This window comes from Pholcus phalangioides, unplaced genomic scaffold, assembly GCF_987345545.1.
Source record: "Pholcus phalangioides strain wild (caught in Gottingen) unplaced genomic scaffold, Ppha-v1.0 ptg000017l_1, whole genome shotgun sequence".
Classification (NCBI taxonomy): Eukaryota; Metazoa; Arthropoda; class Arachnida; order Araneae; family Pholcidae; genus Pholcus; species Pholcus phalangioides.
Genome location: NW_028301610.1, coordinates 45,988,655 through 46,016,503, shown reverse-complemented (window position 1 = coordinate 46,016,503; position 27,849 = coordinate 45,988,655). Strand labels below are relative to the sequence as shown.

Genomic DNA, 27,849 nt, shown 5'->3' with positions numbered 1-27,849 from the left:
AGAATTGTGTTTACCAAATGATACTGATGTCCCCCTTGTAAAAGCAGTCGATTGACGGTGTACTAATAATTCATGGTCCATCCTATCCATCCCATTGAAAAGTTTGAACACTTTGATTGTATCTCCTCGACACCTGCGTTCATCCAATGTAAACATATTCAAAAAATGAAGTCTCTCTTCATAACTCAAGCCCTGTGTTCCAATAAGGACACGTGTAGCTCTTCTCTGCACCCCTTCAACCAAGTCTATGTCCCTCTGTAGGTATGGTCTCCAAAACCTGACAACATACTCCAGTCCAGGACGAAACAAGCCTCGGAAAAAAAGAATGTCTTTAGGAGAACGCGATGAGACCGTTTTGAAACCAAGCATTCTATTCGCTTTTTTGACCACCGCTGAACAATGTTCAGAAAACCTAAGCCACTCGTCAATGAGAATTCTGTGAAGCCGAAGAAATCGGTGAACCTAGTTGCATCCGGGATAGTGACACCATTCAACTTGTAAGAGAACCGTGGGTTTTTCGAGCCGAAATGAGTCAATGACCATGCACTTGTCAATGCTAAACTTCATGCTCCATTCATTTGCCTACGTTCCAATCCTGTTCAATTGGGTCTGAAGCAACTCCCTATCGCTTTGATTCCCAACTAACCCCCATTTGCTTCACATTATCTGCAAATTTGCTAACAATCCCATTGATACCCTGATCAAGTTTATCGATAAAAAGTGAAAAAAGTATGGGGCCCAGAACACTTCCTTCAGGAACTCCACTAGTGATGCCTGTCCAATCAGAGAATTCCTTGTTCACCATAACCCACTGTGATCTATCTCTCAACCACAATTCTATCCAATTCAACAAGTTGCCCCAATCTCATGTAAACGCTTCAAGAGTTTACCATGTTGGATCCGATCGAATGCCTTTTGGAAATCAAGGTAGACCACATCTACATTTTTGCCCTTACCCAAAGCCTTAGTCACAACATGATCATGGAAGCAAAGAGGGTTAGTCACACATGCCTTTCTCTTCCTGAACCCATGCTGATTATCTGACTATACATTATTTTCTTCTATCAACTTCACCAACTGTCTTTTGATAATTTCTAAAATTTTTGAGAGGGAGCTCATCAAACTCACTGGATTATAAGAAAAAAAAATTGCCACAGCCTCTCTCTATTACTCTTTTTAAATATCGGAACAAGTTTCCAATCCTTTGGGACGATACCCTCAGCAACACTGTTCCTGCAAATCTGTGCAACTGTGGCCCCAACAATTCATTACCACATACCCTGAGGACTCTAGGATAGATATCATCTGGTCCTGATGCTTTGCTCGCACATACATTTTTTAGAAGATTTAGCACAATTTTGCAGTGAAGAGAAAGGTAGAGAGTGTATTCCTTCGCCGCAAAATATAGTTCTCATATATCAGAGGTATCGATGATGCTTTATACAGAATATTTGATTTTTTTCTATGATTTTTAAAAAAATACTGCAAAAATATCGTTTTGTACCGATCTTTATTTGTTTAAAATTTTTAAATTATAATAAATATAGGTTACCATTATCAATAGTCCATAGCAACGGCAACAACATTCTGGCGCGATGTCCTAGAAATTTTCCCCGCCAATATATCATTGTCGTGTTTTTTTCATTACACAATTATATACTGCATATATATTTTTACATTGTTACTTGGTTGAATTTTCCATAACGATACAATTTTTCATTCAGTTTTACATGCAGTTATAGGCTTATATAAACACGAATATTCAATTAGTTTTATTTTCACCCGAAAATAAGCTTCAGTGAGTTCAGATATTCACTCATAGATTACAAGAAGTGTTTCTCTTCCACAAGAGTGCCAATACTATTGTGAGAGGCTGTTTATGGGGACAGAAGATTTGGTTTTAGGTCCTCCTTTTTTTAATTATTTATTTTTTGTCATGTTTATGGGATAGTTTTAGTTTCCGATCACAGAAAGTGTTGACACGAGTCGCGTCTTCCACTCACACAAACGGACGCCATCTTCCACCCACCTGTTTCCCCTTGCCTTTAGTGTCTCTTCAGATAAAATAAGTCGGAGGGGGGGGGGTCCACAGTGGTTTGAGCTTTCATCTTTTTTATGTGACAGTTGTATCTTTATTTTCACCAGAGATAGCCACGCTAAAGTTCTCTGCTCTTCCATTCCTGAATGCTATATTTTTGGTTTTTGAATACTCGCTGTGAACAAAACTCGATAAGAATCATCCGTAATAACCATGAGCACTGTAACAAAAGACTAAAACTGTCGTGAAAACAAGTGTCATCGACGTATACCATTCGGGGAAGGGGGAGGGCGAGCGATGGAAATTTCGGCAAGAAAAGTGAGTAAAAAAATTCTAAACTTTTCTGTATCATTATTTGGTGCTATTCCTGCATTTACAAGTGAAAACAGAGTTAATATGCTTCTTAATTTTTTTTTATTGGCTTCAAAAATTTTATTTAACATTAATTTGTTTTCCATACAAAAATTGAAGAAAAAATTAAAAATCCCCAAGTTTTTTTGAGAGCCATGGTTAAAATACATTTTAAAATTATATGTTGCTTTCATATTATTGTTTGGAATTTATTTTATAAATTAATTTCAGGTGAGGGAAGGGAAATATTGCAGAAAAATATTAGTTGTTTTTTTTTAATTTTTAGTGTTACAGCACATGAATGAAGAGTAAGTGACACGCTGATAGAAGATAATTATTTTTTCTAAATTTTAAAACACTTTCTAATCAAAAAACAAAACGATTTCAAAAACCTCACTTTAATTTCTGAAAGTATCGGCAGGGATTTTTTAATTCTATAATTATTACTAATTTAACTGTGCAATTACGTTACACGTAACAAAAGATTTTTATCAGTGAGATTGGAGAGAATCAGCCATACCTTACCAAGGCAGCACATCGATACATTGGTTAAGAGGCTTTCGATGTCATAGCAACGAGTGACGCGGTTCCCTCTCGTAGCTTCCTCTCCACTGCGAAGTTAACCTGAAACGGACTATAGACCCTCCTATCGAGAGGGGGGCCTACCCCTCTAAAAATTATTTTGGGTCAGTGCCAATGTTGTCTACCAACCTAGACACAACTTCCTTTTTACTATCCCTTATCATTTTCTTCAATGCCTTTCTTTTATCAGTAAACAATAACAGATCACCTCATCTACTTTTATAGTCTCTGAATGAACCTTTTTCTTTTCAAGATAAAGGTTATGCATGCTATCCGTGAATCATATGAGTCATGATGTACAAACATGCTTTTTTTCGAACAAAGAGAATAATGTCGTGCAAAACAGAAGATAGCTTTGTACTAAATTCTTCCCATTGACTTACCACCCCAACTGATTCCAACCGGTCTTCGAAAACCAATAGTAATAGGTGACACAGGTCTCAGTACCCCAGAATTTATTTAGAAATTGAAATTTCCTATATGTAAAGCTCAAGACTCGCGAACACTCACTCGTTTGAAACACCTCCACAGTCTTGTTAAACTGAGCATGTTTGTATATACATTAGGCACCTCAGCTATTAGATGATCATTCATATATAGCACATATTGATCAATAAAATTCAATGCTTTCGAGTAGTTTCAAAATCTTTCCCAGGTCTGCATCCATTTTGTTACTTTGGGTAGCCACCAGGCCAATCATTTAAAGTGCTTAGATAAGATCAATTTCTATTTGGGACAAGTGGGTACATAAATCAAATTATGATTACACATGGTTAAATGAAATATCAAATCTTCTTCCCCTCTGGTATTAGATCAGGGCTGGACAAATCTCCAAAATTTAACATGGCCATCAGGCATGCGAATTACAATACATGCCAGAATCAATATTCTACATGCCTGTAAAATATTACTAAATATATTTACTTTCACCGGAAGGGGATGAATCCTCCTCTGACTACAATAAAAAACCTAAATTATTTTTGAATTTGTGAAAACTTGATTTTCAATCATTTTTTAAATCAATCTAAAGTTTATTTGAGTACAACACCCTAGAGGATCTTAAAGGTTCAAGTCACATAAGCGGATATAGGTTGTTTCTCTACCAAGGGGAGGGGGAGATGAATGTCCCCCTCTGCTCTTTTGCTTATACCAATACAAGTTTTTCAATAAAAGGGGGGGGGAGCAATGGGAGATCATCCCCCATATCTCCATGCCCCCAAGGAACTTTGCAAAATTGCCTAAACCCTCAGTAATTCATGAATATTAATGTAATCCATCCCTATATACGTCTTTGCGGGTCGTTTATATACAGACATCTGGCAAGCCTACACTCCCCCCCCCCCAATGTTTTTGCCGTATTAGAGTTCCTTTGGCACTTATGGTGAAACTTTCCGAAACAAGCCCCATGGAGGCATTCGCACACGTTGAAAGCATAACTACTATTGACCGTTTTAATCCGTGTGCATGATGGCTGTATTGCATATTGAAGCTCTGAGACGCATAGCAATAGTGGGCTCAAAACAACAAAACAGCCTAGAACATCATTGAATGACAAGCAGTTTGTCTCATCGGTTCAACAATTAGAGCTGACTGCCAAGATCAACGGTTTGTGGTCAAAATAGACGCTTGCTGCTAGATAGCGATGTGCATCAGAAAAAAACGCTGTCTAAATAGAATGTGCACGAGTAACCCAATTTCTTTACTGATTGCATTACACAGCACAGATAAAACATATCGGCTAAAGTAAAAAATTAGAGAAACATTGCTCATAGGAGAGGAAACCATCACCTGAGGGCACACATAAATGAAGGCTGATTTTCTGATTCGAACAGTCAATTACCTATACACTCGTGCAGGGAAGCACAGTAGAGGCTGACAAGACTTCAGCTCGGGGGCCCGAGATAATTATTATTATATTTTTTCACACAATAAATTCATTATACACGGGTCCACTGAAAAAACTAGCCCGTGAGCGCCGAAAATCTCTACTTAGGGGCCCCGTTGCAGGATGTGGAAGGGGAACATTGGACCAACCAAGGGCCCTTCCGGAGGATGGATTTCATATACATTAGGGTCTCGCTTATCTGACACAAATGGGCCAGCAGAACATCAAATAAGCGAAAATGCTGGATGATAGGGAGATGTTAAGAAAAAGCCTATTAAATATCAAACTATGCTACAATTTTACACATTAAGAACCCAATAATCATGTTTGACAAAAAAACAGAAAAAATTAACTGAAAAAATAAACTTAGTTACAGAATATTGTGAAGTTAAATACAGTACTAAAAAGTTCAGTTCTGCGATGATTTAAAAAAATTTTTGATCGTAGTATGCTTTCTTGACGAGTGCCACTTTTTCGCTACAGAGTCTCGCCACCTTTGCACTGCCATTATGTTGATTCCTGTAGCTTCTTCTTATAGCTAAATATATTTAATTGCAGTTTCTGGTGCCTTAACTCTGTTGTTATGTGAATTCCTAAAAAAACCGGCCTTTGAAAATTTCACTGCCCATCCATGAACTTTCCTGACTAGTATTTTACAGGAAGAAGGTTTTTGCGAAACTGTTTTGCTGGCTCTACGATTTTTGGCTTTCCAATCATTCCAAGGTCAATTTTGAGATTTGCTTAGCATTGTTGCATGCTAAAACCGTCAGCCTTTCCTTACTACGCTTGTGGCCAGGAGCTGCCATTTCAGTTCTGGCTGCAAGATTCTTACTAAATAACATTTTGTAATTAAGGTCTGACTCATCACAGTTAAATATCCGATCACCTGTTAGGCTTTCAGTTTAAATATATTCTAAAATTTAATATTAAAAGTTTAAATATTTTCTCTTCTATTTCTTCAAAACTCAATGATAGTTGTGAGTTGTACTCATAACTGACAGTTCTTGTTGCCAACTGATGATTTATTATATGATTTTTTTTTTTTTTTTTGGTGGGACATCTGATAATATGGAATGTTGGATAAGCAAAGGTCGGATAAACGAGACTCTACTGTATTTCTATTCACGTATTGTGAAGTCCGATATTATACGCTTGTTATTTGCACTATCGTCTGCCTAGATTGCAAGCTTGCCATCATATTTCAGTGGTTCTCAAACTTTTGTCATCCGCGATTCCTTAGCCTAATTCTTGGTTCATTGGCAGTTTCCAGAATAGTTGGGTAGATTTTCTCATCTTAAAGAATCACTTCAAAGCAGAAATAGGCATACCTCAAGCTTATCGCAATGCAGAGTTGGATCTAGGGTTGGGGGCAACTGCCCTGGGAGGCAAAATTTATGGGACAGCCATTTTAGGTGTGGGAGCAAAGAAATACTGTCATAAAATTATCTAATTTTAGAATTGTTGGGAGCGGCAAAAGTCCTAGTTATGGCCCTGCCGTGACGCACACTTTACCTCACAAAACAATAATTAATAATTAGACATTTATTGCAGAGTAAAGAATATCGTTGTATGAAGAGGAGTTTAATATTAGACTATAGGAATTCAAAATAAGATTAAAAATATATGGCTGTAAAGGAATTTATCATCATATCCAATTTTATAATTGTCACTGTAGCGACACTTCAATGTGGTAAGTTATAGTGTATTTTCTGAAAAAATTACAAACCAATTTCTTAATAGCCATTTTATAGATAAGAATTTCTATCTACAGAATCCCAAATATAGTTCATTATAAGCAGTATTAAGCAGACTCAAGCAGGGGCGTAGCCAGAAATTTCGTTCGGGGGGGGGACCACTTTCATTTTGGGGGGGGACCAAAGTGACAGAACAATGGATTTGGCCATCTTTTTCCCTTTTTTCGGTCATTTTCTCACATTTCGGGGGGGGGGGCCAGACCCCCAAGTCCCCCCCCCCCCGGCTACGCCCTTGGACTCTAGGCAGGATAAAGTTGAGCTGATTTTAAAAAAAATCACCTGAATATAAGATGTTTGACAGTCCATTATCAAATTTCAAGTACCAAACTTGATATCTCAATGATTCACCTGAATTAAACGTCTAATTGCTGCTATATGTATATTTATGTCAAGAAAAAATTGCTCTTCTGACCCACGTGCAGTCTGTGCTTTTTTGTGAAAACAGAAAAACTGATGTTAATGTGCATAGTATGCAGAAGCTTGATGAAGTGTTACTCTACACCAGACGATATTTTATGAAAATTCCTACTTAATGAAAAAAAATTTCTTAGAATTAATGAAAAACTACATATTCAGTGGGAAAATAATTTTAGAATTATAATGAAAAATTATTCATTCATCAAATATAAGTTAAGTATTAATGAGAAATCATATTTAATAAAAAAATACTTTCAGAATTAATGCAAAAATACTTTCAGTAATAATGAAAAAAAATTCACATTTAATAAAAAAAGTATCTTAGAAGAAATAAAATTATCCAATAATGTGGGACTCCCAATTTGACTTGACGCTTTGTGGCCCTGTTGAATCTACCCATTAATATGCCACTGTGTGAATAAAAATACAACATTATAATTTGTTGGACATGGAAATTTTATTTTTGGCCTGTGAAGTGTTTCAAAGGTTGCAAATCCCTGCTACCAGGCTAATAGTATTTTGGGCTTCCTCCATATGCGTAGAAGATCCTATTTAATTAATAAGAATTACAGTGAGAATTCCTCCCTTAATGGACACTTTTTTAAAAATTATGTTGATTTTGGTCTCAATGTATTCAGATATTCATTAAGGGTCAGAGCTTTCAGCACCATGGGTATCCATTATCGAGAGGTGTACGTCATGGTGCTGTATACATCACAGAAAAGGGACAGGGGCATAAGTAGGACCTACTTTTTTGGAGGGGGGGGGGAAGCACGCAAGCTAATTTGAGGTTTGAGGGGAGCACAAAGAATCTCCAAGAAAATTTTGAGTTTTTAACCTTCAAAAAGCATTTCAAATTCACAGAAATGGATTAAACCAGCATTTAAGTAACTTCAACATTCAATACATTTTAACATTTAAAAAAAAAATTTTCTTCAATTTTCGATATAGTCTTGTCTCCCTCCACTCCCACGTATGCCTCTTAAGGGAGGGGGCATGGCAATTAAAAAAGGTTGAAAACCACTGGTCTAGATCTACTTTATTTAGATGCCATACATCTCATGTCTGTTGAAGATATATGTTTAGAAGGGGAAGTATAATAGCACTCCTCCCTCCAGATCAATAAGCTGACAATTATATGCTTTTTGGGAAAATTATGAATACTTACTGTATAAAGATGATCTAATTCTTGTTTTTCACCAATATTTAGATGTAGTCAGTAAAACATTTACAGTGCGAAATCATAATTATAACCACATATATAACTTTTTTTATGACAGTGCTTTGTAAATATGATTAGACAGCTTGCTGTGTCGTGACATGTATTTCCACTGAATATCTATGATGTTGATATTAATCTTTCCTGAATTCTGTATGATTATAGAATTGTGTAATTTCATCTTAGAGACAGCTTCAGATATTATATTAATATTAGTATATCAACTTATGTATATACAATACCCATTATGATATACTAATATTAAATTTATGAAATTAGGTTTTTTTAAATATTTTCTATTAGAATACCAAGATTTGATTAATTTTTCGGATTTGATTAATTTTGATGAAAAGTGGGCAGGGGAATAAAGTTTGAATGATGATTATGTCACCAACCACCCCATGAAAATATGAAATATTCATAATGGCATCTTTACTATCTATACTACCACCTTATTACTTAATGCTCAAAACTGAAAACACAAGCTAAAAATATAGTGTGTTTAGTCTCTAATCATGTGAAAATGATCCTCCTTCATGGATAGCAAAGTTCACTACAGCAACGTCAGATGGTGGTGTGGTCAGACTCATTATGTATATTCTCGACGGGCAATCCCAATCAAGGATGTGTGCAGAACCTACCTTTGGAGAAGGCACAAAAGGGTTAGGTACACAATGAATTTCTTAAAGAGAAACTTATTGTTAGCTTTCAAACTACATTAAAATCAACAGAAATCGATTGTAACAACACATAAGGTATTTCCTTTGATTATTATAATTTTTTACAAAAATACATTTTTGATCATATTGGGGAGGATGGGAAGGACATGAGTTCCCTGTAACCCCCTCTCCCACACATGCCTCTAATCCCAATATGTGGTGGGGGGACAGAGCTCACTCAATTTTGCTGATGGGTCAAAAATGGCTGAAAATTTGCTGACATAATACTTGAGTGGCCCCAAAGGAAAGAAACATGAAGTGAAATCTAAAAATTACAAAGGACTTTCACCAGACCCAAATAAGTTGTAATCAGGAGGAACCCTATGCATTAGTCATACATATAAAGGTATTTCTGATGGGGTTAAAAAGTCTAAAAATAACACAAACAAATAGGACTCTATATTCATCATGAAATAGCCAGTGAGTATATAGCCTTTTGTCAATAGGAAAACTTGAAATGTGGAACAGATTGGCACATCAGTAAACGATAGTGAGTAAAGGTTAGACAACACTCTGACTAAATGTTGTTTTTGCTACATAGATATCTTCAACATAAGAGATCCAGTTCTTCATTCAAAAACTATAAAGAATGGAATGGGATTCTGATATGGAATTCTTTCCATGTGAAATGCTGCTGAGCAAAGAAAACCTAAAATCCATACTTATTGTATAAGCAAATTTATTTTCTAAAACTGTGATGAGACACAATATTTCTCAAACACATAAAATTCAAAATATATGTTGCATATTTACATCCATGCCACTACTTAGAAACATAGAAATTGAAAACATGTCACTCAAATTTCAATACATTCAAGCTTTGCAAATTCAAATTACTACATAGTACTACCATAGATTAAATTGAAAGCACACAGTGATAGAGCAATAGTATACATACAAAAATGCTTTAAGGTATAACTTACAGCTGTCAATGGGGTGTGACCATCAGATAGTTGCAGTTGGCTGAATGATTTTTCACCAACAATTTCATCCTCTCTTTTTATTAAGAACAGACTCGAATCACTTCTTGATCTATAAAATATTGGAAATTTTTCAAATGTCTGAGGAAAACAGCAATGCATAAAAAGTAAAAACCTCTCTAATATCTGGCTTCCCTCCCTTATCTGCATCTGTCATTAATCTGGCTTTAAAAAATTCTGTCATGCTTCAATATTATAATGAAATGGGATACTCAGTTCAATTGTCTGATAAAGAGAGTTACGTCTTTGTCTAAAAGTTATGATGTTATTTTTATAATACATTTGGGAAATTTCCCGTCAGAATTTTGACACACATAAGGAGCGCGAGTGATGCAATTTTGGTGTTATTCTTTATGACAGCTCATCTTATCTTTATGGTAGTAGCCTATGATCTCAACCAGCACCAGGTGGAAAACATTTTGATTAATATATGCTGGCACTTTTCCTGTTTTGTTTATGCAGTTGGTAATTTACTAGTAACATGCTTAAAGGATAAAAGTTAAATTTTTTTTAGGAATACTATACTTGATGTTATACTAGACTGATGTTGAAAGTGGGAGATCCTATGTTGTGCATGGGCCTACTAATATAATTTCCATTCCAAGAAAAACTAGCCGCAAAGGGAAGTTGACTACAGAATAGAGGTGGCTGCATGTGGACGTTTCACTGCAGTTTTATGTAACAGCACTGTTTTTATGTTGTATTTTTATGTGATATATACAGGGCATCCATAATTAAAAGACCCTATTTTAAAGTAATCTACAGGCAAAACCAGTAATCCCAAAATTATGAAATTTTGTGGGGGACTTCATGAAGTGATGGGACTTTGTTTCAGAGGGGGATTAGTTGCGCATGTCACCACCTGAGAGTATTTTACTAAATGACACATAATTGTTACTGCAACAAAACATGTTCCACATGATGGCCATCCCTTTCAGATACCATGTGAAATTGCAAGATGGCATTTTCTACAACTGACTAAAGTGTGTGGGAAGAAATGTTCAGCACATGGCGTGAAATGCTGCCTTCAAGGTCAGGTAAAGTTCTTGGATTGTCACGACTTACCAGATGCTTCAAATGCCCCCAAAGCCAAAATTCTCCTGGATTAAGGTCCAGGGATCTGGGAGGCCATAGATTAGGGAAGTGCGGTCGTAGATGACACGTTCTTCTGTAAAATGTGTTTTAAAAACATTCTTAACACGCACTGAAATGTGTGGAGGAGCTTTGTCTTACATAAAGATTGTGTCTGCAAGGCGTTGACAGAGCCAGAACAATTTTGTTCTGTAACAGCAATGCATATTGCTCCCCAGTGATTGAGCATGACACTGGACCTGTAGAATGTAACTCCTCGCAGAAGTAGGGACGAGAATAAATGATGCAGTAAATCCACACCATACCGCCACTTTTTGTGAATGCTACGGAACCTCTAAGATAGCATGCAGATTTTCTGGTTCCCAAATTCAACAGTTGTGGGTACTGACTGCACCATCCAAGTGAAAATTCACTTCGTATGTCTAGAGGATATTCTAAGACCATTCTGAATCGACCTCAATGCAAACTAGAAACTGCAGTGAGAACCGGAGTAGAGCATCATAATCATGGAGAGGCAACCTCTGCACAAGTGAAAGTTTGTACGGATGATATCGAAGGATATTTTCCGCATGATCTTATGGACAGTTGAATATGGCCTATCCAACGGCTGTGCAACATGCCTCACACTAGTGCTATCACGAGAATTTGAAGTTTTGTCCTCTTCTACCTGAAACCTCCTGTACTGCATCTGTAGAAACAGGTTTTCTTCCTCTCCCAAGACGAACAGCCAACGATCTTGTGGTTTCAAATTTCTTTATCATACTCTGAAGGTTTTAACATTCAATGGACCTTTTCCTCCTCCAAGTCCAATATTTCAGTAGAGCAGTTACTGCAGAATTGCTGTTTTATTAAAACAACAATTGGACCAAGAAAGCATGATCTCATAAACTTATCGTCATTGTGAGCAGTAAACACATTAAGAAACAAGATCTCTGCAAAATGTTTTTAGGTTTTATAACAGCTGCTGCATGACATCACATAAATTTACCTGTTCACTACAGGTATTTAAAGTGAAATGCTTTCTGGTGGTGACATGTGCAACTATTTTTTCCCCTGATACAAATTCCCATCACTTCATGAAGTCCTCCACAAAATTTTACACTTTTCTGATGATTGGTTTTGCCTGTAGGCTACTTTAAAATAGTCTTTTAATTATGGATACCCTAATAAAAAAACCACAATATATATATATATATATATATATTGTGGTTTTTTATGATACAGTGCCATCTGTGAGTTGAAATATTCCACTATTTTTTTTAATTTATCAAACAAATTCTAAGTCACGATAAGCATTTTGGTACAAACTGCATTTTTTTTTTCATATCAATTGGTTGATTTTTTTATTGATTTCTAAAATGTGTCATGGACTTTTCACCCAATCTGAATAATTTGTACTTCATGATTTATATTCTTATTTGCTCCATAAAACAGAATCTCTAAATTATTAATTTATAATTGGGCCATGGTAGACCAGGTCAATAAGATACTCACCTAAAGTACCAAAGGATGCTTAGGTGTCACGAGTTTGATACCCAGTTTGTCCTTGTCAGAAACTCTTCTGACACGGGTACAACAGAAACGGCAAGATTACCACAGAAAAAGATTGCTACCCCAGAGAGTCCCACACCAAGAGCTTATCAACCTCTGCGAGTATAAAAAAAAGCTTCGGTTTGGAATCAGCAATAAATTTCAGGTCTAATTAGCCCTCGCGTGCAGAAAATGGCCAAGGTGCAACAAGAATGATGAAATGATGGTAATATCTAATTTAATTTTTCTTAATCTTCAAACAGTATCTACTCTCTTTTTTTATAAATGGAATACGGTATAAAATTAATCAATTTTGGACTGATTTCAATCTTCCTAGATAATTTATATTTTCTGTAACCTGGCAATTAAACTGGGTATCAATTAACATGGATAAGTTCAACTGTAATAATATGTATAAATAAGTCATCAATTTTAAAGTTTTTCAACTGAATTCACGATGCGGGATCGACATTTTGTTAAAAACAATGTTATATTCAAACCTATTTCTACAGATTTTCCTGGTGATAAACCTGCAAAAACCATCGAAGCTACTCTACTGTTCACTTCTGGGAGGAAAAAATACTCGTCGTGAAATCAGTCCAAAATTGATTATTTTTATACTTCATTCCATTTATAAAAAAAGAGTAGATATTGTTTGAAGATTAAGAAAAATTATATTAGATATTACCATCATTTCATCTCTGGGTTTTTCTCCGCCATCTCCTCCCGATACAAGCCTCGTATGACGTCACCATTCGACTCGGAACGTAGCCACCAAACCACCCCTCTCCAAAAGTGGTCTCATCTCTCATCTGCTGGTGCCACCTGAATTTCATTATCAAAGTTGGTGTTTCACCGCTTGTATTTAACTGTCGCCATCCATGGACTTTCACTATGTGGGATCGACATTTTGTTAAAAACAATGCCATATTCCAGCCTATTTCTACAGGTTAGTTCCCTTCACATTTTCATACTAAACTGCTATTTAATTTATATTAATTTAATATTCTTTGTGTTGATCCTGCATCCGACGTTTGAAATTTTTATGTACAGTGTGTTACTATTTATTGCTCCACCATCAATTTCTTATTTAATATATATGTGTGTTTTAAAGAAAGACCCTTTTCGCTCCGGTACTAGTAACCGACATTTAAATTTGTTCCATTCAGCACCTCTTCCTTTTTAGCCTCTTGTCCTTTTTACCCACTTGGCTCACTTGCTATTGCTGGCGGGAGATATCGAATCCAACCCTGGTCCTAGGGTCAGCCACTCCCCAACACGCTCTCAAAATAGATCAAATCTTTCATCTGAATCTTCGACTCCTTCGGATAATTCATCCATTCTCTGTAACATTCAAGACTCCCCCACTTGCCATCTTTTCTGTCTATTTTCCTCCCTCTCCTGACTTCCATCTTTTTGAACTGGAAATTATTCTTGAAAAATTTTCCAATACACATTCTATTATTATCTCCGGAGACTGGAATCTTCCTGGCATTGACTGGAAAAATATGGAATCCATGTCCGGCAGTCACAGAATTAATAACAAAGTTTTAGATATCTTCCTTAAATTTAACTTGGTCCAATCCATTTTGGAATTTTAGAACCCACAAGAACCACCCTTTACTCCAGCTCTACTTTAGATCTCATTGCTACCTCCAATCGAATTTCAATCCTTTCTACTTCTATCTTTGAGGGTTGCTCCGACTATAAAAAATCCCAGTCATTAACTTTTCCCTCCTCCACTCTATCCCATCCTACAAACTCACCCCTAAACGTAATTTCAACAAGACAAATTATCCACTTATGCAAAATATTCTTGGCTAACATCCTCTTCTAACAATATTCACACCCTCTGGACCTCTTTTAAATGTATTATAGACAAATGCTTAGCTTCCCAATTAAAAAAGTTTCTTCAAGTATTTCTTTAATCCGTGGATCACCAGAGACATTATTCATCTAAAGAGGAAAATCTGTTGTATCGCTTTCAAATGTAAAACCAACAAATCCAATTCATTCAAATCCGTAATTTCAGCCTCTACCCGAGACCTCAGAAATCTCATTTCCGCCCAAAAGTCCTGATACCTCTCTCATTCTCTACCCCATTACTTAAAAACTAATCCAACAAAATTCTGGAGTTACCGTAGACACCTAAATCTGTTGGTCCCACTTCCCTCAGAAGTTCAAATAAATATACATCTTCTCCTTCAGAGATGGCTGCCGAATTCAATTTAGCATTCTGCTCGGTTTTCTCAATAGATCCCTCTCCTCCCCAATACTCTTTTTTTTATTCTATTCACAACTCACCCCCAATATCCTTCTCCAAACAAGATATCCTAAAACTATTGAAAAAACTGAAACCCTATTCTGTTGGCCCCAACGACATCCCAAATTCTATTCTTAAATTCTGTGCTGATGAAGTCGCCGACTATCTTTTAATCCTGTTCAATGTTTCACTAAATACTGCTATCCTCCCGAACGACTGGAAAATCAATAAAATTATTTCTATCCACAAATCAGGTCCACTTTCCAATCCCCTTAACTTCAGGCCAATAGCAATCACCTCCTCCTGCTGTAAAATCTTCGAACATATTCTATCTAAAGAAATCCATATCCACTTGGACTCCACCAGCTTTTTTTCCCCAACCAACACGGCTTTAGACAATCTCTCTCTACTACCTCCCAACTGGCCCTCTTCATCCACAACCTCTCGGGAGCCATTGATAAAAACCTACAAACTGATATCATTTTCCTAGATTTCTCTAAAGCCTTTGATAAAGTTCCCCATGATAAACTTCTCCTCAAACTCTCATGCCTTGGCCTTAACGTACAATTACTTAAATGGGGGGAGGCTTTCCTAAAACATTGTAAACAATTTGTTCATTTTAATAATCATAACTCCCCATCCATCCCCATAAAGTCTGGGACCCCTCAAGGATCGGTCCTCTCCCTGTTACTTTTCCTAATTTACATCAATGACCTTCCACAATCCCTCAACTGCACCACTAGATTATTTGCTGATGACTAATTTACCGTATCATTCACCATCAATCTGATCAAGAACTTCTCCAACATAACTTGGCTTCCATCGCTGACTGGAGTTCCTTATGGCAAATGCCAATCAATATCTCAAAAACGGTTCACATGAAAGTTACACGTAAATTACTTCCTCTTGCATACTCCTACTTCATCAATAATTTAACGTTATCCCAAGTTTCTCATATCAAATACCTCGATGTCATAATTTCAGCCGACCTACGCTGGAACAAACTCGTTGACTACGTTGGAACAAACTCGTTGACTACGTTTACCAGAGGAGTCTTAACAAAGTTTTCTTCCTCTGCCGCAATCTTAACCACTCCACTCGGGACATCAGACTTCTTTGTTACCAAACTTATATCTCCCCCGTCCTTTCTCATGCCCCTGAAATTTGGGACCCCTACACCTCCAGTAATACAGACACACTTGAATCAATCTAAAATAAATCTGCCCGATTTGTTCACGACTGCTGGTCATCTTTCGTTTCCGTGTTCGAACTTAAAAACGAACTTCATCTCCTCCCTCTCTCTACTCTTCATCTCATTTCTCGATTAACATTGTTATACAAAATTTTCTACGGTCATTTCAACATAGATACTTCTAGTATCTTAGCCAATGTCTAGAAAAGACAATGTCTTCTACATGTCTAGAAAAGACTCGATCATTCCCTTAAATTAAAACCTATTTTTGCTTCCACTGACTGCTTTAAATACAGCTTCTTCCCTCATACCATTGGTGAATGGAACAAACTCCCATGCTCTATTGTTGAATCTCTCACTATCACTAGTTTCTTGTCCAATATCAAACAATATCTTTGTCATTTTCAATCGCATCCTCTTGTATAGGCCCAAGGGCCAACAATAATGTATAAATAAATAAATTGTGATTTTTGAGACCAGTATTCATGATTGTAATTAATGTTAGCTAAAAGCTCTGAAAAATAAAATATTTTTCATCACAGTATTATGATCTATTCAATAAGGCAGGAGGATAGAGAGTGAAAAAGTTATCTTAAAATAAATCATATTTTTACGATAAAGATTTACAATTAATATCTAATGAGCTATCTAGATTAGTTATCTTTGACTATTTCACCCAATAAATAGAAGCACCATAGTCATTCTTAAGCAAAAACGAATAATAAAGGTATACCCAATATAAAAATATATAATAAAGGCTGCTCCCATTTTTTCTTGAACTGAAATAGAAGTTATTTGTAACAACTAGTATGATTTCAAATCAATCAAACTTTTTTGTCACGAATGTCACGAAAGTATAACAAGGAATGTCTTAATACATGGGCCTACCTGGACATAGCCCAAGTGCCTCCATGATAATGAGATTCAGTATTGATTTTTTAGAATATGTAAATTTATAGGTGGTATTTCCATCCATGTAGGGTGTGTCTACAAACATCATTTTGCCAAGGGACTCACAATGCTCTAAAGTAGGGGTTCTCAACCTGTGCTCCGCAGAGTTTTAAGGGTTCTATGGCTGTTTAATTATAGTCTAAAAAGGGCTCTGCAAGTGAAAAAGAGTGAGAACTGCTGCGCTAAAAACATCTCTGAGCGAAACAGCAAGAGAAACATGAAATAAGCAATAAAGTGATGCACTGCCCTGTACAACAACTTTTCAATGGTTTAAAAATTTTTGGAAGGGTGACAAATCAACTGAAAAGGGACAGTCCTGGAGCAGTTCCTGTCAACTCTTGTTTCAGAAAGTAAGAGTAATATGCTTGAGTTAGCCATCAGTAAGTATCTCTGCCTAACCATTCACAGAACTGTCTTATGCTTTGGATGTTTTTGTACGTAGAGTTTCATTAGTATCATCCTTGCTAATATTGCATATCTCACACCATTATATTAGGAGTGAAAAGACTATAACTTTATCCTTCTTCTTGGGCATCTTTGATCATGATAATGCTCCATCTATGACAATGTAGAAATCTTTGGAATCACAGACAAATTTTTTGTGAATCTGATTGCTTCACTACTTTACACTTTCTACTGGCCAAATTTTGGTATAGTAATGAATTTTACAAATATCAATGTTTAGCCTATGTTATAACAAAAGGTAGTCTGAAACAAAAAAAGCTTTCGTGGCCATCGTGTAAATTAGAATTAAATTTAAAAGTTTTCGGGTTTTTGACTTCCGACGTTTCGTTTGCGTGAGTGGTGAACATTTTCAAGAATTGTGTAACATGGGCAAAAGACTACTACTTATGCCTTCTCCCTGCTTGAGTCGCACTGCCTTGTCGGGATTGGTCTGTTGAGCCAGCCTGTTTTCCCCATTGGCCGAAATTGTTCTTACGGGCTCTGGGTAATGCTTGGATTTTAACCTCATCATTTTTAAAATGGGAAACCAAGCACTGTTGATCTTCATCCTCTCTTCCTTTCTGTTGAAGCAGTTCTTGTGTTTTTGAATTTTGATTGCTTCTCTAAAAATACGTGGAAAATATCTCACGTCGCTGGATATCACCTGGGTGTTCGCGAAGAGAATTTGGTGATCCTTGGTCAGGGCATGCTCTGCTACGGCTGACTTGTCAACCTGGCCCAGTCTACAATTTTGTTTGTGCTCGATTAATCTGGTCGATATCAATCTTTGTGTGTGTGTGGTGCCTATGTACACTTTTAATTTGGTCATCTTAGCTTCATACATAGCTTCAGAATAACAAAAAACATGCTCATTTAATCATTTTTCCCCACCAGCTTCATTTTCTACACAATAGGACTAATTACACCTGTACTTATATAGTTCACAGCTGATTCCGAACGGCTTTTCTATGTTTCTCACCCCGAGAGGTTCGTACGTCAAACGTTTGGTGTGCAAACTTTGCTCAATAGCAATGTGCTGTTTGATCATCATGGCGCTGTAATAGTTCTCTTGTATCCGAAAAGACTAGCAAGGACAAAAAAGGGTATCGAACACACAACATCTCTGAGCATCTTATGGCACAATTCGCGAATGGCTACTATATTCCATTGATATGTAAGTAGTATTCCAAAAATACCCATGGTTTTTTAATCATGACAACACTAATGCACAGTATCACTAATTTCTCGTTTAAATATATTCACATTATAATTCATGAAATACAAGAAGCTGTCAAAAGAACAAGAAAATAGTAGAAAAATGTTTGATGAAATAGTCTTAAGTGTGATAAATAAATAATATTAACTGCTTTGCGCACAGGTGATTGGTGAGAAATTCGGATGATCTCTGCTTGCTCACCGATAAATATGATACAAGTTTTTAATAACCTTGTTATGATGTAATGGCGTGTTCAGGGGTGGAAAATTGATTTTTGTAGCAGTTTAAATTTTTGGCAGTAAATAAAATACACAGTTTTTATATACATATATGTGGTAGCACATAGAAAGGATTACGTTTTACTTCAAAAAACAGTGTTATCTCAGCTCAGAAGAAGAGGGTGTTCCCCCCAAGGTACAAAATACATAGAGATTTCCTCTAGAAGAAATATATATTTTTTTAATTTTCAAACCATAAAAAAAATTGAGACTTCTTGATATTTATATATATTTTTATATTCTCTACAATATCAACAAATGAAAGGCTAACATATGGTATTTTAGATTTCAAAAATAATTTGAAAATGTGTTTTGAAATGTGTTTTTAGATTTAGCTTGCAGACTTGGTAATCACTAATTTTTAAAAAAATCACTAAAGGAGAGGCTTGAAACACTCATTGGAAAGGTAATTATTTTTCTTGTTTTTGCTGCTGATGCAAGTCTGGGTAGTATTTTTGTTCTCTTCAGTTTCAAGCATTTTTGAATGTTTGATCTTGCTTCTTTTACCAGAATTTACCCATTTCATATTTAAAATGATAAGTGTTTCTTTTTGAGTTCGTTCTTGATCATCATCTCAGTTTGATTCAACATACTTTGAGACAATTTCTTTTCCTGGATTATTCTTAGAATATTTATTTGAAATTCTCAGAAATTTAATAGTGATTAGAAACTACAGAATTAAATTATTTTTGATTTAAACTAAACTACAGAAATAAAAACTACAGAATAATGATTAAACTATAGAAATTTAATAGAATGATTCAATCCAAGTACATCTGTTTTCACTCCCTATTTTTAACTGATTTATGATTGCTCCAAGTATTTTATTTTCCAGCATCTTTAACAGATTTTCATTCTCTCGTTTTACTTCCATGTTGTCTATTATTTATTTTCTACTATTCATTCTCTTGATATGCCATTTCCTTTTACATCATTCACCAGCATGTTTAGTGTTCATGGAAAATGGGTTCCATATGAGCATTAATTAAAATTACTTTGTCTAGACCATGGTCGTGATTGGTTTCAAAGGGACGAAAAGATAATTCACGTAAGTGTTGCACTTGTTATGTGTTCAAGCATTGCCATCTCTCTTCCAAATCAAAAATGAGAATGAAAATGAAATTTTTTTTCTGCAAATTTCAAACTATAACTGTGTTGGATGGAATAATTTGCAGAAACCATTGTAATTTACGATTCATTTCATCTAGCTTAGGGGTTTTCAACGTTTTACGCTCGAGGGCAACATAAAACATTCATTGCGTTACGCGGGTCACTCATTAACAGCGTAAGAGGGACACCCCCAAAGACAATAATAAACTAAATATGTAAATGGTTCAAAATATTTTAAAAAATGTAAACATGTAATTAATTTTAACAAATATTAATTTTAAATGCTTTAAAAATAATTTGAAATTATAGTGTAAAAAATGTCTTTTAGTTTGCTATATTAATACGTTTCTATTACCTACTGAGATTCCTTGTGCCTCCAATCATCAATCTTAGTGTGTCCCACCTCCTACCAAAGGTTGATCCTACATATGCTCAGATACGACACATTAAAATGTGGCACGTACTACATATTTTATGATTCCGTAATGTAGCATTTTCGTTTTAAAAAATTATGCTGAATTGGAGTAAGACCAATTATTTTAGGTATTTTTTATATTGAATGAAAATGGTTTATTTTTGTTTGTCCATGTATATGTTGAATTAATTACGTACCAAATCAAAAATTCTTTGGTTACTTACATTACAAATGCGAGTGGATGTAATTTCTAAATTAATGTGAAACTTGACATTGTTTTTGCTTGACTAAACCTTCATGTTAGTTAAAATTTGTGTTGTTGCTATTCGTAAAGTATCCTCCAAATGCCGCTCAGTCAGACATGTTCTAATTTTTGATTTCATATTCTTCATTCAGTGGCAAGCCATCATCTTCGTATTTCCACATTTTTCAGCATCTGACTTTATCAATGTGATTACCCATCTTCTGACTGGTCATAGAGGGAGCACCATCTGTAGTTATGGCAGATATGTTGCCTAAGTCTAACTCACATTTGGACGATGTTTCTGCCAAACTTGAATATAAGTCGACCTTCGTGCTGTATCCGTAAATGCAATGACACTAGCTAACTCCTCAACAATTTTGAAGTTTTTGTGAATACCACAAACGAAAATGGCTGTTTGTGTTGCATTCGTCAATTCATCCATAGCTACTAAATAAACAAAAATTTCTCACATTCGGATCTGAAGGTCTTGAAGACATCTGCTGACAGATCCTCCACGTGTCTTGCTACTGTCACAACAGACAATAAAATGTTCGAAACAGCTTGAGCCTGTGATGGGCAAAGCACATCAACTCAAACTGAAGGCATTCTTTAACGAATTCTCCATCAACGAAGGGATTCCCATGTTTCACATAATTTTTTCTGCTATTATATAACAAACACGAACACAATTCTCAGACTTCATTTCTTCTGAAGAATAATGACTGTTGACAGTTCAGCATCGATTTCAGTTCATTGACTTTTTCACTTTGAAAATGTCCCTCCAATCCAGAATATTTCGTGCTGTGCTTGGTATCGTAATGTCTCTTAATATTGTATTCTTTCATCATAGCTACGCTCTCATTGCAAATGAGACAAACTGCTTTAGCCTTGTGTTCAACGAAAAAATAAAGGGATGACCACTTTTCTTGAATTAATATCACTTTTTATTCAACTTTCCTTTTTTTTACTATCACGGTTCGCCACCATGCACTCATTAAATACTAAAGGCTTTTGATCAAAGGCTTCAAAGTCTAAAAACACAAGTAAACTAACTGTACCAATATTGTAGAAATCGTTCTTCCAATCAATCAAGATGCATACATCCACATGTTCCTTTCCCAACCATGCACCAGGGAAAAACGATACCAAGGAAATACCATTCATTTCTGCTTTCTCCCACTCAAGGAGAATGGGATGTACTCAAAGTTATTTATGGTGAAGAAGTGTATGGTGTGTGGTTTCTTTTACCTTAAAGCCCTTATTAAGAAAATACTGTACACTGATCAGCCTGTCCTTGTTATCAGTCTATATGAAGCCGGGTGACTTTGTTTTACCCTATCTTTGTTTTACCCTATTTTTGAATAATATTGCGTCAAAATGTTTTGGCGAGCCACCAAAATACGGACGGTGGGCCACGGGTTGAAGACCCCTAATCTAGCTGGAATAAAACTCAAATAGTATATAACAAATATGTGTAAGTTTATGAAGTAAGTGAATATAAAGCCCAGGATATAAGAGCTTTAATGACTAAACTGCCCATGTTATCTCTCACCATATTACTACAAAAATCTGCGAGTTTCCTCCAGATAATTTTACTCATGTGGCTTATATGCCAGACAGGCACCAAAATGATGTCTTTCACAGGTGAGAATTCTGTCTCAAGCCTTCACATGATTGCACAGGGGGGCTATTATAAATTTTTTTGATAAAGGGACCCATGAAAAATTATGATTCAAGTGTCCATAGAAAATTATTACCTAGGCAAACCACATTCCCAGATGTGGAAGCCCCTAGCTGTTGGTACAACTGCTCTATCTCAGAGCACTGTAGCCTGCGTGGGATGACCGTAGAAAAAAAAGGACAGATCCAGAGTGATTTATTTCATAGGTTTGTTAGATCTTGTATTTTATGATACAGACCAATGTTTGTCATAGTATTCAGATCTTGGAAGGGGCGATCACTGTCCTCTGGAACTGTGTCTGTTTTGGAATTGGCTATAAACTGTAGATCCCAATACAATTAGCCTTGGTATGCAGAATATGATGTGACAAAAGTGGTCACTGTAGATGTGAGGGATGCTACCTTGTTACCGTATTATTTTCATTATCAGTGTATCTACCACATACCCAAAGAAAAGTTTTGTGAATTCTTGTTGACTTCTGCTTGTCTGTGTAGGCAGAGATATGGGGGGGGGTGCAGTGCCCCCCCCCCAGCATCAAATGTGGAGTCAGCTGATCTAATGTATATATGAATTGACATCATCACCTTGTCCCCCCCCCCCACCTCCAGCAATAATGACCATGCCCCCCAGACTTGAAAGTCTATCTCCACCTATGCTTGTCTGCATAAATAAGCTTTGCTGGAATCTTACATCAAATACCTTTCAAACCAACCACGACCATGGTCTTGACAAAGTAATCTTAATTGATGCGCAGCTGGAAACCATTTTCCATTGAACACTAAACATGCTGGTGAATGGCGTAAAAGGAAATGACATATCAAGAGAAAGAATAGTAGAAAATAAATAATAGAAAACTTAGATAGCAAAACGACAATAGAAGCAAAACGAGTGACTGAAAACCTGTTAAAGATGCTGGAAAATAAAATACATGGCACAATCACAAATCCGTTAAAAAATAAGGAGTGAAAACAGATGTACTCGGATGAAATTTTTTGTGAAAATAAATCAAAGGAGTTGACTTTTTTTGGAAAAAAATAGCTAGAAACAGCGATTGAAGAGTTTTTTCTTTTGTTTTTTGTTCTGTGGATGAATGGCAATTCGTGTAGTTTGACACCATTTTATACATTGTCAGAAGCCCAGGCACAGAATCCTGGGGAGAGGAGCCCTCAAGCTAATTTCATTTGTGGCCCCAAGAAATAAAATTGAGGGGAGGATAAATGAGGTTGTGGCGCTGCTTGTCTTGTACAATTTTTATATTTTTATTATATTTTTTATGCTACTCACTAGCTAGGCATTATCTAGTGTGTTCTTGTATTGGAGTTCAGTCTGGCTCCAACTGTCGACCGAACATGTCGTAAAAATCTCTCTCTCTTCTATTAAATAACTAAAAAAAGAAAGGAGTCATGACTGTATGTTTCCAAAATAACAACCAGACACATCCACCAGCACTAGCATCACCATAGTACTGGTGACCCGCGTAAAGCAGATGTTTGACAGCCACGAACTTGAAAGCAGACGAAAACAAGTAATCTTTCTCGCTTCGTAATATGTGACTTGCTGCCTTCTTTTTTCCCCTGTGTGTGGTGCGTTTGCTGACTGATTGAGGGGGCATCTCCTCAATTCTCTTCCTGGATTGTGCTGAACTTTTTTTTGGATATGCCGAACGCTACCGAAGAAACAGGTATGTCTTCTGAATTAGAACTTTCGCGTGTTTCTTTTCGCGCGCCTTCGATTTGGAAATCCGATGTCTATCTTTGGTTCCTTCAGATTGAATCAAACTTTAAAATAGCCGGAATTACTGATCCTAAAACGCAATTTCACTGTGTTGTGACAGCTCTCGATGTCGAAGTGTTGCCATATGTTAGCGATTTGATCAGAGCTCCTGTTACGGATGATTCTTACAACCAGTTGAAAACACGCATTTGTCAACAGTTTTCACTGTCGGAAACTTCCCGCTTACGAGTTCTACTCCAAGAGCTGACTCTTGGGGATAGGCGACCTTCTCAGTTGTTGCATGAGATGCATACGTTAGCTGGCAAGAAAATTTCAGATGAAGTGCTTAAAACCCTTTGGTTACAATGTTTGCCTATCCATACACAGCAGATACTTTCTGTTAGTAAGGATACATTGCCGGATTTAGCAGAAATGGCAGATAAAATTACAGAAGTCACTGGGCCGACAATTTCTGAGGTCAGCCGTAACAAAACAATCAGCTTGCAATCACTTCAAAGTCAAATTTCGACTTTGACCATTGCTGTTGACCACTTATCCCGCTATAGAGAGAAAAATTTTAACAAAAAGGGAAGAGTTCGTTCAAATTTTCGGTCTAGAGAGAGGTCTAGTGGTGATGGTACATCCAAACGTAAACCTTATTGTTGGTACCATTTCAAATTCGGTAGAAAAGCATCAAAATGCATTAAACCCTGTGATTGGTCGGAAAATTAACTGGCCCATCTGTTTTGGCGACAGCAGGTGATGGCCGGCGTTTAGTTCGCCTTTTTGTTCATGATCGAAAATCCGGTACTGGTTTTTTAGTGGACACTGGCGCTAGCATTTCGGTTTTCTCACGAGATACACAGGTACATAAAGCAGCAGATACAAACTTTTCGCTATACGCAGCTAATGATACTAAAATTTCTACGTATGGTTGCAAATCTTTATCAGTGGATTTAGGGTTACGCAGACTGTTTAGATGGTCCTTCATTATAGCTGATGTTAATCGCCCGATATTAGGTGCTGATTTCTTAGAACATTATGGTCTATTAGTTGACGTAAAAAAATCTCGTTCGATTGACAGTTTGACTTCACTTTCAATCAAATGTAGCAATGCCAGTTGCACTACATTAGGCTTAAAGACCATTTGTGGAGATTCGCCCTACTTGAAAATTTTATCTAAATTTCCTAATCTAACGAATCCTTCTATGCTTGGGGCTACTTCTAAAAAACACTGCGTTACACATTGCATTACTACTAAAGGTTCTCCTGTCTTTACCAAAGCTTGCAGACTTTCTCCAGAAAAACTTGCTATTGCAAAGCGTGAAATTCAATCGCTAATGGATCAGGGCATACTGAGACCTTCAAAAAGTCCATGGGCAAGCCCGATACACATTGTTCCTAAACGTAATGGAGAATACAGTTTATGTGGGGATTACAGAAAACTTAATTCTATAACGTGTCCAGACAGATATCCTATACCACATGTTCATGATTTCAGTTACGGTCTGCAGGGAAGAAGCATTTTTTCTAAATTGGACTTGGTTAAGGCTTATCATCAGATACCTTTAGATCCTGAGTCTGTTGAAAAAATTGCCATTATTACCCCATTCAGACTTTATGAGTACTTATATATGTGTTTTGGATTGTCTAATGCGGAACAATCATTTCAACGGTTCATAGATATTGTCTTAAGAGACTTGAACTGTTATGCATATTTAGATGACATACTAGTTGCATCAACAACAGAAGAAGAACATCTTAGAGATCTAGAATTAGTTTTTGAACGTTTAAAACTAAAGTTTTGGTATAATTCTTAATCCTGATAAATGTATATTTGGGAAATCTGAGATAGAGTTCTTAAGGTTTTTGGTTAACAGCAACGGCATTTCTCCTTTGCCAGAAAAAGTTGACATTCTTTGTAATTATCCACAACCACAAACGGTTGATGAACTTCGAAGATTTCTAGCAATTCTCAACTTTTACCACCGTTTCTTAAAAAACGCAGCATCTGACCAGGCTCCCTTACATGATTTGTGCAAAGGAAAGAAGAAAAAAGATAAATCTCTCATCGCTTGGTCGGGGGAAACTATTGCTGCTTTCGAAACTTGTAAACATGCTATTACCAATGCAATGCTTTTGGCTCATCCAAAACACGATGCTAATCTTTCGCTGACAGTCGACAAATCGGATTTCGCTCTCGGAGCTGTTTTACAACAAACTTCCGATGGTGCGTCGAACGACTCTCATTTTTTTCTCGAAAGTTAACGATAACTGAAAAGAACTATAGTACTTATGATCGCGAGTTGCTTGCTGTTTATAGTTCTATTAAACATTTCAGGCACATGTTAGAAGTCAGACCATTTACGATCTACAGTGATCATAGGCCTCTAACTTATGTTTTTCACAAAGTTAATGATAACAGCTCTCCCAGACAACGTCGTCATTTAGAATATATATCTCAATTTTCTACGGACATTTGTTACATTCAGGGTGAGTGAAATATTGTAGCGGATGCTTTTTCCAGATTGTCCAAAATTAATTTACCTGACTCGATTGATTACGCAGCTATTGCTACTTCACAGAGTACAGACTCCGAATTAACGGCCCTCCGGCAACCAAGTGGGGTACTCGATATAAAGCCTATCAAATTCGGTCCTCAGGGTACAGAACTTTTTTGTGACTTATCCACTGGAATTATCCGTTCCTATGTACCAGAAGAACACTGATATCACGTGTTTACAGTCCTTCATAACCTCGCCCATCCAGGTGTTAAATCAACTGTGGACCTTATTCGTCAACGATTTGTGTGGAGTTCAATACGCAAGGATGTCACACGATGGACCAGGGCGTGCATCGAGTGTCAACGTTCAAAAGTGCATCGTCACACTCGATCTTCCATCAGTGCATACCCTTTGCCTCAATGCATATTCTCGCACATTAACATAGACATTGTTGGTCCTCTTCCTCCTTCTCGGGGTTTCACCTACTGCCTTAGCTGTGTGGATCGATACACCAGGTGGGTAGAGGCTTTCCCGATGGAAAACCAAAAAGCAGAAACTGTCGTAGAGACATTCTACTCTGGCTGGATTAGCAGATTCGGAGTTCCGGAATCGGTTACCACCGATCAAGGGAGACAATTTGAAAGTGATTTGTTTCGCGCATTCGTTCGTTTTCTTGGAACTCAGAAAACATGCACGACAGCGTATCATCCGGCCTCCAATGGCATCGGTGAAAGGTTCCACCGGCAGCTCAAAGGTGCCATACGCTGCCATGCCATGGAACGTTGGACTGAAGTGTTACCTACCATACTAAATTTTCATTTTTCAATTTTCTTATATATATGTATGTATGTCTATTATCTATTCTAGTAATCGTTTTTGCAATTATGTACATTTACTAATTTTTTATCATTTGTAATTTATTTTTTGCTCAACTATTAATTGTGCATATGAATATTTCATTACTTTTGAAAAAATTTTCGTATTACGCATTTTTGCAATTTTCGAACAAATTTTTTTTTTTGCACATGTCAATGCTATATTAGTTGCCGTAACTATATTGTCAAATAGCCGTAACTATATTGTCAAATAGCCGTACCTATATTGTCATATTTTTTTTTGCATTGTGCCATATGCTGTCCTTCAGACTTGTGGGGGAGTACTGTGGCGCTGCTTTTATTATTAATTGCGCATATGAATATTTCATTACTTTTGAAAAAATTTTCGTATTACGTATTTTTGCAATTTTCGAACAAATATTTTTTTGCACATGT

At 36.4% G+C, this 27,849-nt stretch overlaps 1 protein-coding gene across 2 annotated transcripts in view; it reads right to left on the bottom strand.

The window, feature by feature from the left end:
- The window catches only part of LOC149073515 (TBC1 domain family member 15-like), a 196,274-nt gene that overhangs the window by 121,023 nt on the left and 47,402 nt on the right, over window positions 1–27,849 (bottom strand). For both annotated transcript variants that reach the window (XM_089247174.1, XM_089247173.1), the window contains exon 6: window positions 9,889–9,997. In XM_089247174.1, coding sequence (XP_089103300.1) covers window positions 9,889–9,997 — 109 coding nt within the window. The remainder of the gene's footprint in view (window positions 1–9,888; window positions 9,998–27,849) is intronic.